The 17,077-nt window shown below is 43.1% G+C and overlaps 1 protein-coding gene across 6 annotated transcripts in view; it reads right to left on the minus strand.

Annotated features, from left to right (window-relative positions):
• Nucleotides 1–17,077, minus strand: part of IFT88 (intraflagellar transport 88) — a 64,010-nt gene that overhangs the window by 20,981 nt on the left and 25,952 nt on the right. For all 6 annotated transcript variants that reach the window (XR_009740019.1, XR_009740020.1, XM_061434997.1 and 3 more), the window contains 7 exons: nt 15,534–15,765; nt 14,488–14,558; nt 7,873–7,959; nt 7,386–7,485; nt 4,714–4,800; nt 1,843–2,029; nt 883–991 (listed from right to left, as the gene is read on the minus strand). Coding sequence is in view for 4 of the 6 variants with exons in the window: in XM_061434997.1 (XP_061290981.1) it covers nt 883–991; nt 1,843–2,029; nt 4,714–4,800; nt 7,386–7,485; nt 7,873–7,959; nt 14,488–14,558; nt 15,534–15,765 (873 nt within the window). In the remaining 2 variants the exon portion in view is untranslated. The remainder of the gene's footprint in view (nt 1–882; nt 992–1,842; nt 2,030–4,713; nt 4,801–7,385; nt 7,486–7,872; nt 7,960–14,487; nt 14,559–15,533; nt 15,766–17,077) is intronic.

Raw genomic sequence — 17,077 nt, forward strand, 5'->3', positions numbered from 1 at the left:
AAGACACCAGCAGGTCATAACAGTGACATCTCAGGAGAAAGAACTCGGAAAAAAAAAAAAAAAAGGCTAAAAGAAATAACAAACACTATCTGCTCTACAACTAAAATTTTTTACCCAAAAATTTTTATCTACTCTACCAGAACAGGAGACAATATGTAAAACATTATTATTTCTGATTTTTTGGCACGATGCACAGGTTGCAGGATCTTAGTTTCCTGGCCAGGAATCAAATCCAGGGCCTGGCAGTGAGAGCACACAGTCCTAACCACTGGGCTACCACAGAGCTCCCTGAAGGGTCTAATTTATGCTCAGTGAACAGCTGTGTGGACTTGACATGACACCCAATTACTTCAATTATTATTTCTAAAGATTAATAATAGCTGCCACTTCTAAACAATTCCTCCTATAACGCACATGACCCTTTAAAACACGATCACTCAAATAATATTTTCATCACATATTAAACTGCTGCTGCTGCTGCTGCTGCTGCTGCTGCTAAGTCGCTTCAGTCGTGTCCAACTCTGTGCGACCCCATAGATGGCAGCCCACTAGGCTCCTCTGTCCCTGGGATTCTCCAGGCAAGAACACTGGAGTGGGTTGCCATTTCCTTCTCCAACGCATGAAAGTGAAAAGTGAAAGTGAAGTCGCTCAGTCGTGCCCGACTCTTAGCGACCTCATGGACTGGAGCCTACGAGGCTCCTCTGTCCATGGGATTTTCCAGGCAAGAGTACTGGAGTGGGGTGCCATTGCCTTCTCCGATTAAACTGATAGCTAGATTTTAAAATATATCCACATCAATTACTTCACTGGTTAAGCTTATCTAGTAAGTGGTACTCAGTCACCAGCTGAATGAATTAATGAAACCATTCTTAAGGAAGATACACATTTGCTATCTGGTAAAGGACTTGGGCGCTATTTCTTAGGATCGCATGAAGTTTCAGGAAACAGTCCAAAGCTTCATCAAGCCGGTTTAGCTTCTTATAGGTAAGGCCTTGAGAAGAAGGAAAAGAAAAAACATAAATTATAAATACTAGCACTGGTAGTAATTTTCTCAAAGTAACAGAATGCATATTTAAACATAGGTAAATATTCATCCAGAAGTCAAAATAAAAATGAACACAATTTGTTAAAAAGGGAGAGAAGACAGGAAATTCCATTGATGTTTGGCAGACACCAAAACATGCCCAAAGCTTTCATAAAATGGAGGGTGGGGCAGGAATGACAAATGGATAGAAAGGACATAACAAACAGTTCAGAAACAAGCTGGGTTACAGAATTCAGTCACAGTGGGCATATAAAGTTGAGGACAACTAACGGACAAGTCATAAAGGTGCCAGGACAAGTGACCACGTATGATAAAAAATCCAGAGTCCTCTCTTGAATTTTTTCCTCTTTCAAATAAATTCATAATTTATTCGAAAAACAGAAAAAACAAAGCTATGTAAGTATGAAAAGAAAACAGAGGAAAATGATTTTGTAATCTTGAGGCGGGGAAGGGCTTCGTAAAGCAATAAACAAATGAGCCAAAAGTTTTCAAAAGCCAAATATGACTACATAAAACATAGAAAAATTCCCTTTCACAGAAGAACTAATAAAGCTCCTTCAAGCAATGGACTAGGAGACACATTTAAATGCATGAAGAAGCTAAAACAGTGCCTGGTGACTGACCTCCCGCCCCAAGGGCTCTACACTCGCCTGTCTTCTACCCCCCCACTTCCTTCACATGCAGCTTCACTGTCTGCCTATGCCACTAAAACTGCTCAGTCCTCCCTGCCGGCTCCTCTCACCCAGCCCCAACCCAGGAGGGTGGAAAAAAACGGGCAACTTTCCCATTTTACTCACCAATGTTATAAAGCGCTTCAGTGCAAGAACAGTCATTTCTTAGAGCCTCTTTATAGAACTCGGCTGCCTTCTCATAGTCTCCATTTGCAAAGACTGTATTCCCTTTATTAGTAAGAGCCGACGGATTATATCTGTCAGAGTTCACAGCTAAATCTGCATAGCTACTGGCTTGTGCAAATTCATTTTCCTAAATAAAGTACCAAACGCACAAATTACCTGAAGCTCTTCTCACCTTCTCTGACTCTTCTGAGATTACAGACATGATAAATGGACTTTCTGAAATTACAGATAGGAGAAACACACATTTTACATATCCTAGTCTTGCCAGACTCATCCTATAGAAGGGTTTTAATCATCAAGAAGTTTCTTATGAATGACTTCTCCATAGTCATGGTCTGAACACCCCACCATTCAGAAGTCAGTGGCTCCATCTCCTGTCACCACAGATGGAAGGTGTGAGCTCCCCACACCTACAACACCTACACAGCTACCAAGGCACCACTGCCCCCATCACCACCCTGGCTGCATGGCCCATGGATCCCTGTCACCACAGTCCACGGCCTCCGCTGCATCACCAGTGTCACTGTGTCACTGCCTGATGAGGACATGGCCGTCCTTCACCTGCCCTGTGCAGGCCTCTCACATAACTGCTGGTGCCTCGTCATCTTGGCTGAGGGAGGGACCCAGCTTCCCACCTCCCCTCCCCTGTGGTTCTTGTTCAGCGGCTGTGGGGCTCCAGGATGTGAGGCAGCACTACCCTCCCCCTCCCCGGTGAAGGTCCTTCCTGATCTCCAGCTGCAGGCCTGGTGTGGAGACGCCCCTGGGCCCCAGGCTGTCCTCACTCGCTCCCTGCCACAAAGTCCAGTTCTTCCTCCTGCTGATGACCATGGCCCGGATCTGTGAGGGCAGCCGCGTCCCAGGGACCTCTCCACCAAGATGACGGGCACTGGGGTGTTTCCAGCCACTTATGGTTATCGTGAGTGACACTGCTCTGAGCACGCACATATGAGAATCTGTGGGGACTCTGCACTATGATTTATGAATCAGTACCTATCAGCCGGGTGCTGCTGCCATAAACACTGAAACATGCAACACTGTCTACTGGATTAGGTTGCAGGAAAAGCAGTGAGGGGCTGCTGCAGAGGCGATGAGCCACGAGTGGAGACTAGAAATGGCTTTGAGCCTGATGAAATGGCTTTGAGCCTGATGCTGTGGCTGGATGACCTCAGGGTCCTGGGAGGGAGGGGAGGAGCAGGGTGGGGAGAGCAAGACTCAAAAGCAGCCTCGAGGACAACCAAGGCCTCCACACCCTCCCCCCCAACCGAAGCCTCCTCCCCCCGCCCCACCCCTGCACCCTCCCCTCCCTCCCCTCCACACCCTTCCCTCCCTCCCCTCCACACCCTTCCCTCCCTGAACCCTTCCCCGCCACCCCACAACAGGACAACAGACTCCATGAGCACAGGGGCCTCTGCTCTCAGGGACCCTGGCAGATGAGCAAGCAGTGCTGTGAGACAGAGGGAGCACCTCCCAGCCTCAGGTGATGGGGCGCCAGGTAAATCCAGGCCCTTCAGGCAGGATGTGAGGGGGCCTTGGTGACATCAAGCACTAAGTCTTATTACAGAGCAACAGACCCCACACTGGACACAAGCCACACACCTTGGACTCTGTCACCCACGTGACACCCCAGACTGGTCACTCTACCTCAAACACTCCCTCAGAACCAGGAGCAGCGAGTCACTGGTCAGAGGCTGCAGTGGCTCTGCTCGGCTGACCACTCAGTTCTCCTCCTTGTAAGTTTTTCTTGGTCTCCTCCTGCACACTCATCCAACCTGATAAAAATCTGGTCAGGAAGTAAACCATCTTCACAAAGTCTACTGAAGGTTTTCTAAATCTAACGGACTGGCTGCAGCGGAGACCGGTCCAGGAACAGCTGGGAACGCCAGGTTCTGGCCTTGCTGTCAACCCGTTCATGACCCTGGGGCAGGCAGGGGCCCCTCCTGGGAGTAGCTGTAGGTACAATGGCCCAGACCTATCCCAGCAGGGAAGGTCCTCAGGGTCAGCTGAGGCGTCAAGTGATGGCATGAAGGCCAAGCCCTTCCTCTCCCCTCCCTGCCCCTGTAGGACCCCTACCTCCAGCCTGGGATCTCTGTTCTCCCACACTGGCTCTCTGCTCTCAAGACTCCTGCTTCCCTTCATGCCTCCCACCCATCAGAGTCATCAGTCTGTAAGCTTCTCCTCTCCTGTCTCCATCTGACTGGCACTCTGGCCTCCTCGATCCCCACCCCTGCACTCTGTGCCCCACTTGCTCCCTGGACACACAGCTGCTGTCTTCATACCAGAGCCGGGCCTTCAACAACAACAGTTACTCTCACAGTTCTGGAGGCTGGAGGGCAAGGATCGAGGGGCCAGCAGGCCTGGTGTCCAACAAGAGCCATGTCCAGACCTGCAGGTGCCCACTTGCTGTGTCCTCAGAGGGCAGGGCTCTGGTCTCCTCCTCTTCTAATAAAGGCACAAATCCCCTCACAGCCTTGGCTAAACCTAAGTCCCCAGCTCCAAATACCATCACACGGGGTATGAAGGCTGCAAATATGAACCCAGGGAAGATGGTCCTCCTGTTCACAGCATCTATTATCAAAGTTTAAACCTCCAAGAGACAACCAGCCAAGTCCATCTCTCATCCTGACGTCCCAGCTGGGATCAGTTCCAAGGTCCTCATTCCAAGACAGCCCTCGCCCTCCTGTCCACAAAGCCAGTCCAGCACCCCCCAACCTCACCCTGGTGTCATGCTCCCCCAGCTCCTCCAGAGCCTCGCCTTGGCACCAGCACAAAAACACACGGCTCCAATATGTGCTTGTGAAAAGCAGAACTCACCAAGTAATACAGGAAAGAGAGGTTGGTCGCAGCTGCACTCTTCACTCTACTGTCCTTTTTTTCAAACATTTTTAAGGTCTCCACAGCCTAGAAATGAAAAATCTTCAAATTGTTACCCTGGTAACATGACAGCACTTAGACTGAAGTAGGGAACAAGATTAGCGTAACGGGACAGAGGACCCGGAAAGGCCAGGGGTGGCTAGTGTGTTAAGGAGAACAGGTGACAGGTCAGGAGGTCAGTGATTATCAGGACTTGTGAAAAAGGACAAACTAGAAACAGTTAAAATTTCACAAAGGTCCCATCACTTCACGGCAAACAGATGGAGAAGCAATGGAATCAGTGACAGACTATTTTCTTGGGCTCCAAAATTACTGCAGACAGTGACTGCAGCCATGAAATTAAAAGCTCCTTGGAAGAAAAGCTATGACATACCTAGACAGTGTATTAAAATGCAGAGACACTACTTTGCCAACAAAAGTCCATATAGTCAAAGCTATGGTTTTTCCTGTAGTCATGTATGGATGTGAGAGTTGGACTGTGAAGAAGGCTGAGCGCCGAAGAATTGATGCTTTTGAACTGTGGTGTTGGAGAAGACTCTTGAGAGTCCCTTGGACTGCAAGGAGATCCAACCAGTCCATTCTAAAGGAAATCAACCCTGAATATTCACTGGAAGGACTGATGCTGAAGCTGAAGCTCCAATACTTTGGCCACCTGATGCAAAGAGCTGACTCATTGGAAAAGATGCTGATGCTGGGAAAGATTGAAGGCAGGAGGAGAAGGGGGAGACAAAGGATGAGATGGTTGGATGGCATCGCTGACTCAGTGAACCTGAGTTTCAGCAAGCTCCAAGAGATGGTGAAGGACAGGGAAGCCTGGCGTGCTGCAGTCCATTAGGACACAACTGAGCAACTAAGCAACAACAAGAAATAGTGAAGTTACGAACACAACTGCTGGGTCCACAGCCAATTAGATTTGGCTGAGGGAGCAGTGACAGTGGTTCTGTGAGCCTGTGATGTAGTCAGTGTTTACCTGAACACGACCATCTTCTCTCAGAGAACAATTAGAAAAGTCAGATAATTCACTAAAAATACTTTTGAGGGCACTGGAGAGCTACTGAGGCAACAGAATTTGAAGCCAAGATTCAACAAACACTGAGCCTAAATAAGCACAGTGAAAGAAAAGGCTGAGAAACATTCTTAAAACATGAGGGCCCTGTGGATGGAGGTGAAGAGAGGGACAGACATGATTGCAGCCCCAGGAAAGGAGACACAGCTGAGCAGCCTCAAAACTGGGACAGGAGCGATCCTGGAGCATTACAAAGTAACCTGCTGCAGATCCAACTGTGACTACACTCTGCGGCAAGAAGACTTTAAAGCATGTTCTTAACCCTCTGCAAGTCTGAGATGTCCTGACCAAGCAGGACACATGGGATGTCAGACTTAGAAGAAATAACAAAAGTATTTAGAACCTCCAACATCGACTTAAAAACATGGACAGAATAAAAACATATTTCATATTTTAAGATTCTAAACTATAATATTCTGAAAAGACTAAATAATTAAATTCTAATAAAAGGAACATTCTCAGGTATTTTTGGCTCTGAAGTAGGCAGTTTTCAAAATGTTTTTTACATGTTTTATGAATGTCTCCAACATTTGTTTTTAAAAGTAAAATAATATAAATGTATTTATAAATGAAACCGATAAAAGTTAACTTAATAAAATTTAGTTGTAAATGGAAAAACAACGAAAATAAAGTGTTAGTTTGGGGTTTCCCCCACCCCCCCAAGAAGAATTGTTGTGGTTATTCAGATGCTAAGTCATATCCGACTCTTTGCGGCCCCATGAACTGCAGCACACCAGGCTTCCCTGTCCTTCACTATCTCCCGCAGTTTGCTCAAACTCATATCCATTCAGTTGGAGATGTTATCCAACCATCTCATCCTCTATTTCCCCTTTCTCCTCATGCCCTCATTAGGAAAACAGGTAAATCGGTGTTTTGGTTTCTTTTCCTGGCTGATGCTGTCTGAAGCTACAGGCTTCAGCTTTCCTGAATGTGTCCATCTACCACCACTGGCCTTCACCCTGTCCACGTGCAGCTCTAATGGAGTTCTTTCTCTGCTATAAAGATGACCATAGGGACCTCCCTAGCAGTCCACTGATTAGGACTCTGTGCTTCTACTGTTGGAGGCATGGCTCCATTCCTGGTCAGGAACTAAAATCCCTGCAAGTTGCCTAACATGGCCAAAAAAAGAAAGAAACAGGAGTAACAGGTCAAAATTAAAAACACAGCATTGTTAAAGGAAATTATGTTTAGAAATAAAAATATTACTCTACTTCAGAATAATGACAGGTAATAGTATTCTAGAAAAGAGTTTCATAATAATATCACTTTGATCAGTTAACATGAAATTCCACCTAAACACTTTTTTTTGGCTGGTTTTATTCATGAAATGAGAGCAAGTGCACAAGCCAAGCAGACCCAGCAGGGACAGTGACAACCGGGGCGGGGGGGAGGCCAGCAGAGCTCCATCTCACCCGCTCCATCCAGGGTCTCCTCCCCATGGCTGACTGTATTCAGATGTACCCAAACACTAGGCTGTCAGAGCCAGCAGGGCCTGGGAGGGGAGAGGGGCGGTCCCTGTGCATTTAAACACTTTTTTAAAACTTACCTGATTAAAGTCCTTTTGTCTCAGGTATGTAATTGCTTTGTTTATTTCCAGATCATTTGCCAGCTCTACATACTGAGAGGCTTTCACAACTTCAACACACCTATAAAATAAAGCATAAAAAAAGTTTATTTTAAGGGACTTCCCAGGTGGTACAGTGGTTAAGACAATGCACTCCCAATGCAGGGGGCATGAGTTAGACACCTGGTCAGGGAACTAGACCCTACATGCTACAACTAAGAGTTCACATGCCGAAGCTCAAGACCCCTTGTACCCAACTAAGACCTGGTGCAGCCAAATAAATAGATATGTAATTTTTAAAAACATTATAACTTTTAGAGTGTCCTTTGCTAATTTACCATATAATATGATTTGCTTCATAAGCAGAAATCACTATTTGCAATTATTTATTCATTTTTCCAATACCAAAGTTTTAAATCAATAAAAGAAAACACCATGTCCATCCAATCACAGTGAATTTCTCTCTTACCAGTCATAACCTACAGCAAAGGATGTTTCAATAACAGGAGCAATGAGTTTTGCAGCTGTCATGATATATTTTTCTGCCATGGCTTTTCTACATCAAAAAAACAAAAACAGATTTATTTAGAAATATGGTATAAAAAGTTTCAATTTACTCCTTAAAATATAAACTTATGCTACTGGAGAAGAGCAGAGAAACAGCTCTAGAAAGAATGAAGCAGCTGGGCAAAAGCGGAAACACTGATCAGCTGTGGATGTGTCTGGTAGTGAAAGTAAAGTTTGATGCTGCATAGGAAGCTAGAATGTTACACCTATGAATCAAGATAAATTGGATATGGTCCAGCAGGAGAAGGGAGAGTGAACACTGAGATCTTAGGAATCAGTGAACTAAAATGGATGGGAATGGGTGAATTTAATCAGTGACCATTACATCTACTACTGTGGGCAAGAGTCCTTTAGAAGAAATGGAGTAGCCCTCATAGTCAACAAAAGAGTCCAAAATGCAGTACTTGGGGGCAATCTCAAAAACAACAGAATCATCTCGGCTCGTTTCCAAGGCAAACCATTCAATATCACAGTAATCCAAGTCTATGCCCCAACCAGTAATGCTGAAGAAGCCGAAGTTGAATGGTTCTATGAAGACCTACAAGACCTTCTAAAACGAACACCAAAAAAAGATGTCCTTTTCATCATAGGGGACTGGAACACAAAAGTAGGAAGTCAAGAGACACCTAGAGCAACAGGCAAGGTTGGCCTTGGAGTACAAAATGAAGCAGGGCAAAGGCTAACAGAGTTTTGCCAAGAGAATGCACTGGTCTTCCAACAACACAACAGACAAGTCTAGACATGGACATCACCAGATGGTCAAATTCTTTGCAGCCAAAGATGGAGAACCTATATACAGTCAGCAAAAAAAGACCAGAAGCCGACTGTGGCTCAGATCATCAGCTCCTTACTGCAAAATTCAGGCTTAAATTGAAGAAAGTAGGGAAAACCTCTAGTTTATGACCTAAATCAAATCATTTATGATTATACAGTGGAGACGACAAACAGATTCAAGGGATTCGATTTGGTAGGAAGACTGCCTGAAGAACTATAGATGGAGGTTCATAACATTGTACAGGATGGGGTGACCAAAACTATCCCCAAGAAAAAGAAATGCAAAAAGGCAAAGTGGTTGTCTGAGGGGGGCTTACAAATAGCTGACAAAAGAAGAGAAATGAAAGGCAAAGAAGAAGGGGAAAGATATACCCATGTGAATGCAGCACTCCAAAGACTAGTAAGGAGAAATAAGAAAGCCTTCTTAAGTGAAGAATCAAAGAAACAGATGAAAACAATACAATGGGAAAGACCAAAGATCTCTTCAAGAACACTGGAGATACTAGGGGACTATTTCATGCAAAAATGGACACAATAAAGGACAGAAATGGCAAGGACCTAACAGAAGCAGAAGAGATTAAGAAGAGGTGATGAGAATACACAGAAGAACTACACAAAAAAGGTATTAATGACCGGGATAACCACAATGGTGTGGTCACTTGCCTAGAGCCAAACATCCTGGAGTGTGAAATCAAGTGGGTCTTAGGAAACATTACTGTGAAGAAAGGTAGCAGAGGTGATAGAATTCCAGATGAGCAATTTTAAATCCTAAAAGATGGTGCTGTTAAAGTGTTCACTCAATGTGCCAGAACATTTGGAAAACTCAGCAGGGGCCACTGGACTGGAAAAGGTCAGTTTTCATTCCAAATCCAAAGACAGGCAATACCAAAGAATGTTCAAATTACTGCACAATTGCACTCATCTCATGTGACAGTAGGACTATGCTCAAAATCCTTCAAGCTAGGCTTCAGCAGTACATGAACCCAGAACTTCCAAATGTACAAGTTGGGTTTAGAAAAGGCAGATGAACCAGAGATTAAATCACCAACATCTGGTGGATCACAGAAAAAGCAAGAGAATTCCAAAAAAACATCTACTTCTGCTTCAATGACTATGCTAAAGCCATTGACTGTATGGATCACAACAAACCATGGAAAATTCTTAGACACGGGAATACTAGACCACCTTATCTGCCTCCAGAGAATCCTGTATGCAGGTCAAGAAGCAACAGAACTGGACATGGAACAGCAGACTGGTTCCAAATCAGGAAAGGAGTACATCAAGGCTGTATATTGTCACCATGCTTATTTAACTTATATGCAGACTAACATCATGAGAAATGCTGAGCTAGATGAAGCACAGGCTGGAATAAAGATTGCCAGGAGAAATATCAATAACCTCAGATATGCAGATAACACCACCCTTATGACAGAAAATGAAGAAGAACTAAAGAGCCTCTTGATGAAAGTCAAAGTGGAGAGTGAAAAAGCTGGCTTAAAACTCAACATTCAGAAAACTAAGATCATGGCATCTGGTCCCATCATTTCATGGCAAAGAGATGGGGAAACAATGGAAACAGTGCTCGACTTTATTTTTTTGGTCTCCAAAATCACTGCAGATGGTGACTGCAGCCATGAAATTAAAAGACACTTGTTTCTTGCAAGAAAAGCTATTAACAACCTAGACAGCATATTAAAAAGCAGAGACATTACTTTGTCAACAAAGGTCCATCTAGTCAAGGCTATGGTTTTTCCAGTAGTCATGTATGGATGTGAGAGTTGGACTATAAAGAAAGCTGAGCACTGAAGAATTGATGCTTTTGAGCTGTGCTGTTGGAGAAGAATCTTGAGAGTCCCTTGGACAGCAAGGAGATCCAACCAGTCCATCCTAAAGGAAATAAGTCCTGAATATTCATTGGAAGGGCTTCCCTGGTGGCTCAGAGGTTAAAGTGTCTGCCTCTAATGCGGGAGACCCGGGTTCCATCCCTCGGTCGGGAAGATCCCCTGGAGAAGGAAATGGTAACCCACTCCAGTATTCTTGCCTGGAGAATCCCATGGATGGAGAAGCCTGGTAGGCTACAGTACACGGGGTCACAAAGAGTTGGACACGACTGAGAGACTTCACTACTATTCATTGGAAGGACTGATGCTAAAGCTGAAACTCCAATACTTTTGGCCAACTGATGGGAAGAACTGACTCACTGGAAAAGACCCTGATGCTGAAAAAGATTGAAGGTGGGAGGAGAAGGGGCTGACAGAGGATGAGATGGTTGGATGGCATCACCGACTCAATGAACATGAGTTTGAGTAAGCTCCGGGAGTTGGTGATGGACAGGGAGGCCTGGCGTGCTGCAGTCCATGGGGTCGCAAAGAGTCGGACACAACTGAGCTGAACTGAACTGCTCCTTGGAAGAAAAGCTATAACAAGCGTAGACAGTGTATTAAAAAGCAGAGATATCACTTTGCTGACAAAGGTCCATCTAGTCAAAGCTATGGCTTTTACAGTAATTGTGTACGGATGCGAGAGTAGGACCATAAAGAAGGCTGAGCACCAAGAATTGATGCTTTTGAACTATGGTGTTGGAGAAGACTCTTGAGAGTCCCTTGGACTGCAAGGAGATCAAACCAGTCAATCCTAAAGGAAATCAACCCCGAATATTCATGGAAGGACTGATGCTAAAGCTCCAATACTTGGGCCAGCTGATGCTACCAGCTGACTGGGAAAGACCCTGATGCCAGGGAAAGACTGAGAGGAGGAAAAGGGGGCGACAGAGAATGAGATGGTTACATGGCATCACTGACTTAATGGACGCGAGTTTGAGCAAGCTCCAGGAGATGGTGAAGGACAGGGAAGCCTGGTGCTGCAGTATATGGGGTCGCAAAGAGTTGGACACGACCTAGCGACTGAACAACAACAATAACAACAAGCATAAACACTGTCTACGGGCAGCTATGCTAGCAATCTATTTACAAATCAGGTTGAAAACCACAACTGGGAAATGGGATTAGAAGGCCATGACGACCTGTGGGATCAGCAGTTCTTGGTCTACGATGCCTCTGATGAAAGAAGAAAAGCAGGGAGTGGAAGGGGGTGGGAGGGACTCAGGGGACAGACACAGGACTCTGCAGCTGAAGCTCTGGGACCTACCGTCTGGGGAAATAAAGGAGTGAAAACCACCACTGAAGAAGCTCTGGTATATACTAGAACTGAACTGCTACATGTCTCCACAGAGCTGCCTAATCTTCACTTTTCATACAAATGGAGTCAGATTCATGTTTACTGTAGCATATGTCAGTATTTCATTCATTTTATGGCTAAATAATATTTCATAGTATGGATGGACCAGATATTTTTTATCCATTCATGTTGTGGACATTTGGGTTGCTTCCCTTCTTGGATGGCTGCTATGAACATTTGTTAAGTGATTGTGCAGATGTATGCTCTAATTATAAGCATGTTCATAACTGGCCATTGAAGCATTTTTATCATGGTTGCTTTAAAATTTATCAAATAATTTTAACATCTCTGTCATTTCAGTGTTGGCATCTATGGACTGTCTTTTTTTTCACTGAGATCTTCCTGGTTCTTGGTTTGGTGAGTGATTACTGATCAAAACTTGGACATTTTGAGGAGTTCCATAGCAACCTAGTGGTTAGGGTTCTGGGTTTTCACTGCCATGGTCTGGGTTCAATTCCTGGGTCAGGGAACTGAGACCTCCTGCAAGCTGCAGCACAGCCAAGAAAAGAAAAAAGAAAAGAAAGAAATTTTGACATTTTTGGGGTGTGTATATGTGTGTGTGTGTATGTGTGTGTATATATATATATATATATATATATATATATATATATAATGATGGAATATTACTCAGCCATAAAAAAGAATGAAATAACGGCATGTGCAGCAACACAGATGGACCTAGAGATGATCATACTAAGTCAAATATGCTGTTTATATGTGGAATCTAAAAAAAATGATACAAATGAACTTATTTACAAAACAGACTCACAGGCATAGAAAACAAAGGGGAATAGGGAGTGTATATATATATATTAATATAGAGAGAGTAAATCAACTGTTTCAATAAAAAGTTAAAAATAAAATAATGTTCATTCAAGATCTTCAATACTACTTTCACCTTGATTTTAAGGATTTGGAAGTGATGTATTTTAAAGAGGCAAATGCTTTTGTATTTTATTTGGGGGAAAAAAACTGATAGGTAGAAAATAAAAAGACTGAATTTTATTGAAATCTTGTTTTTAGCTGTCTTTCTTGACATCACTCCAGCAGGCAGAGAAGAGATATCACCTCATCACTTGCAGATAAAGGGAGACGCCCACATTCCCCACGGCCTGCTCTGACCCTCATCTTGTCCTTTGGCTAAAGAAAGCAGGCTTTTTAAAAAATGCAGCCCCTGGCTTTCTGACTCCCTATTTCTTCAGCTCCCAGTCTGGGAAGAATGAGGGGATCACTGCCAGGCTGCTCCTCAAGTCACCAGGGCCCTTGCTCATCTGCCCTCTTGTCTCTACATTTCTTCTCATTTTGTTTTATATACAATTCCCAGGGTTTTTATTTGTACTTAGTGGGACTAACATGGAAAAGTACATCTACTCCATCTTTCCAGAAGGATAAGCTTAATTTTTACTGTTAAACTAACTTCTAAGGATTGAGGGTTCTCCATACACAGAGCTTCCCCAGTGACTCTAGTGGTAAAAAACCTGCCTGCCAACACAGGAGACCTAAGGGACATGGGTTAGATCCCTGGGTCAGGAAGATCCCCTGGAGGAGGGCATGGCAACCCACTCCAGTATTCTTGCCTGGAGAATCCCCATGGACAGAAGAACTTTGAGGGCTACAGTCAAGAGGGTCACATACAGTCAGACACTACTAAAGTGACTTAGCATGCATGTATACATACAATGGAATATTATTCAGCCTTAAAAATGAAGGAAATCCTGTCACATGCTAAACACAGATGAAAAGCCAGTCACAAATGAACAAATACTGTGATTCCACTCAGATGAGGTCCCCAGAGCAGTGGATTTCATATAACAGACAGCAGAGTGGTGGCTGCCAGGGACTGGTGGGTAGGCAGGAGTTGGAGGGGGCGGTGCAGTGGGTACTGAGCTGCAGTGTGGAAGATGAAGGCTTCTGAACACCAGTCACAAATCAATGTGAATGTTCCAATACTTAACACTATCTTTGAAAAGAAGAATTATCTACCATGGTTGAGATAAATTTTACGTTATATGTATTTTACCATGATTTAAAAAAACTGAGCCCTCTCTCATACGATATAATTCCTAAGATGCCCAATGAATACTCAGTATTAGAATGTTCAAGCCACACTTGACAGAGACTAGGTACCATACTGGAGAAAGGAAGAAAACATATAAAGAGAAAGAATTTTGTCTTTGGGAGCTGCAATTTAACTGGGCAGGATAAAAATACACAGAGATATGTTTAAACAAAGGTAATATGAATAAAGTCCTAATACTGCACCAGATGCAGAGGGAAAGCAAACTACAGAGAAACAGAAACTGAGTAAAAATAACTGGGATTAACATGAGGACTAAGATTATTTTGAAGGAGAAAACAGAATTCAGTAAAGACAGAAATGGTTAAACAGCACTATTCTAGAAATATATGGAACACAACAAGTTTTGAAAGGAATAATCAGAATGCACATTCAAGTCTCTTAGAGAAGTTAAGACCACATTTAATCATTAAGTGCCCAAAATATTACCTTTCACGTTCCATTTGTCTCAGATGATCATTTTTTATAGCTTCAATCACTAAATTAGTATGTGGGTCATCCTGGGGGAAAAGTGAGGGAATCAGAAGTAAACACTGAGCACTGAGTGGCTAATCAGCCTCAGCACTAGGCCACTGTACACAGTGGAGAGTGACTAGTCTTTCTGAACTGTTTTCCTCATGTGAAGCAGAACTTTCTTTCTTTCTTCTGATGACCTGTCATAATCTTCACTGAACTAATGCAGATTCTAGCAGCTGACACAAGGTCAGGCTGGAAAGCATAGGACCAAGAATATGGAAGCCATGGTTGTCAGTACAAACGGGTGAAATCCTAAGTCACATGTAATTGCTTTAATGACATCAGTAACTTAGTATGACCCTACATTGACCTCTACTTCCTATTGAAGACACGGATGATTTCTTTCACTACATACATTATTTTTTCTCAATATGAAAGTTATATATGATATTTAACATCTACCCAGCATTTACTATGTTCCAGGATTAAGCATTTCACATGCACGCCCTCATTCGATCCTCACAACCCTATACAGCAGGCTGTTGTAATTAGTGCTATTTTAAATACAAAGGACAAGGAGAATAAATATTGAGCAGTGGGGCCAACCACCACACTGCCATTCCCTTGTAATGCACCAAGAAAATCTACCAGGTTCCTTTTATGAAATCAACATTACTATACCATCACGATCTATCAACATGGACAATTTCACATGATTTGACTTTACATAAGATAACATTAAGGAATGGTAATTTTTCACAAGATTCTCCCTTTTGTTTTTTGAGTAAAATTGTGCAGTCTGTTTAAACCATAATCTCCAGCCCTATTTCAATAGTTCCATTGTCAACCTAATCTAAATATGAAACAACAACCTAAATCTAAACATGAAAATGATAAAACACATTAATATAGGACTGGCAGAAAACTGAAGAGTCATCCATCCCAACTTCATCACTTCTGGAGACAGAGAAGCACAGCTAATTAGGAGCTGGCTATGTAAGAGTCTTCTTCATACTCACACTTGGCGAAATGTATTTATCATCTTCATCAATTTCTAGTGGAACAGCAATCAGTTTTTGGAATGACTTCTTCATTTTTTCTCGATCTCCAATGGCAAAGTAACTAAGAATCAGATTGAAGCCTGCCTTCAGATTCGGAGCCATACTCATGATGTGCTCAAAAGAAGAGATGGCGTCCGAATACTGCCCAGTTTTAATAAATGTGACTCCAATGTTCTGCATAATTTTAATCCTGAAAAAAAACATGGACTCCTTTTAAAAGTTTGAACTCCCCAGCTGGCAATCAAGTTATTCCACAAATAATTTCCTCCTTTTCTTTGCCATGTTACTTCTTGTTTTGTTAAAGATTTACTGAGGTTTATTTTACACATTATAAAATTCACTTGCTTTAAGTATGTGATTCAATAACTATTGCTGTACTAACACAGTTGTGAAACCACAGTCACACTCTAAGTCATTTCCATTTCCCTGGAAAGAACACCTGTGCCCACCTGCAATCACTCCTCAGTCTAGCCTCCTGCCCCAGGCAAACGCTGATTTCCTTTCTGTCTCTCTGGACTAGACTTGCCTTTCTAGACATTGCATGTGAATAGAGTTATACAGCATGTGATACCCTGTGCCTTCATTCAGTTAGCATAATTTTTGAGGTTCCTCCGTATCTCAGCATGTAAGAAGATGTCATTCCTTTTTCATTGCTGAATAGTATTCTACAGTGCAGCTATACCAGGTTCCATCCATTGACTATGTGATAGATACTTGGACTGCTTCTACTTTTTGGATATTATGAATAATTCTGCTACAAACACTCATGTACAATCCTTTGTGACGATATGTTTTCGTTTCTCCTGGTTATATACCTAACAGTGGAATTGGTCATATAGTAAATTTGCATTTAAATTTTTAAAAAAACATTATTTTCCAAAGTGTCTGTGCTATTTTATATCCCCAGTGCATAAGGACTCTCATTTCTCTGCATCTTCCTCAGCACTGATCACTGTCTATATTTGATGACAGCTATTCAAGATGGGCTCGATAAAGGACAGAAATGGTATGGACCTAACAGAAGCAGAAGATATTAAGAAGAGATGGCAAGAATACACAGAAGAACTGTACAAAAAAGATCTTCACGACCCAGATAATCACGATGGTGTGATCACTGACCTAGAGCCAGACATCCTGGAATGTGAAGTCAAGTGGGCCTTAGGAAGCATCACTATGAACAAAGCTAGTGGAGGTGATGGAATTCCAGTTGAGCTATTCCAAATCCTGAAAGATGATGCGGTGAAAGTGCTGCACTCAATATGCCAGCAAATCCGGAAAACTCAGCAGTGCCCACAGGACTGGAAAAGGTCAGTTTTCACTCCAATCCCAAAGAAAGGCAATGCCAAAGAATGCTCAAACTACCGCACAATTGTACTCATCTCACATGCTAGTAAAGTAATGCTCAAAATTCTCCAAGCCAGGCTTCAGCAATACATGAACCGTGAACTTCCTGATGTTCAAGCTGGTTTTAGAAAAGGCAGAGGAACCAGAGATCAAATTGC

Source organism: Bos javanicus, chromosome 12, assembly GCF_032452875.1.
Source record: "Bos javanicus breed banteng chromosome 12, ARS-OSU_banteng_1.0, whole genome shotgun sequence".
NCBI classification, from domain to species: domain Eukaryota; kingdom Metazoa; phylum Chordata; class Mammalia; order Artiodactyla; family Bovidae; genus Bos; species Bos javanicus.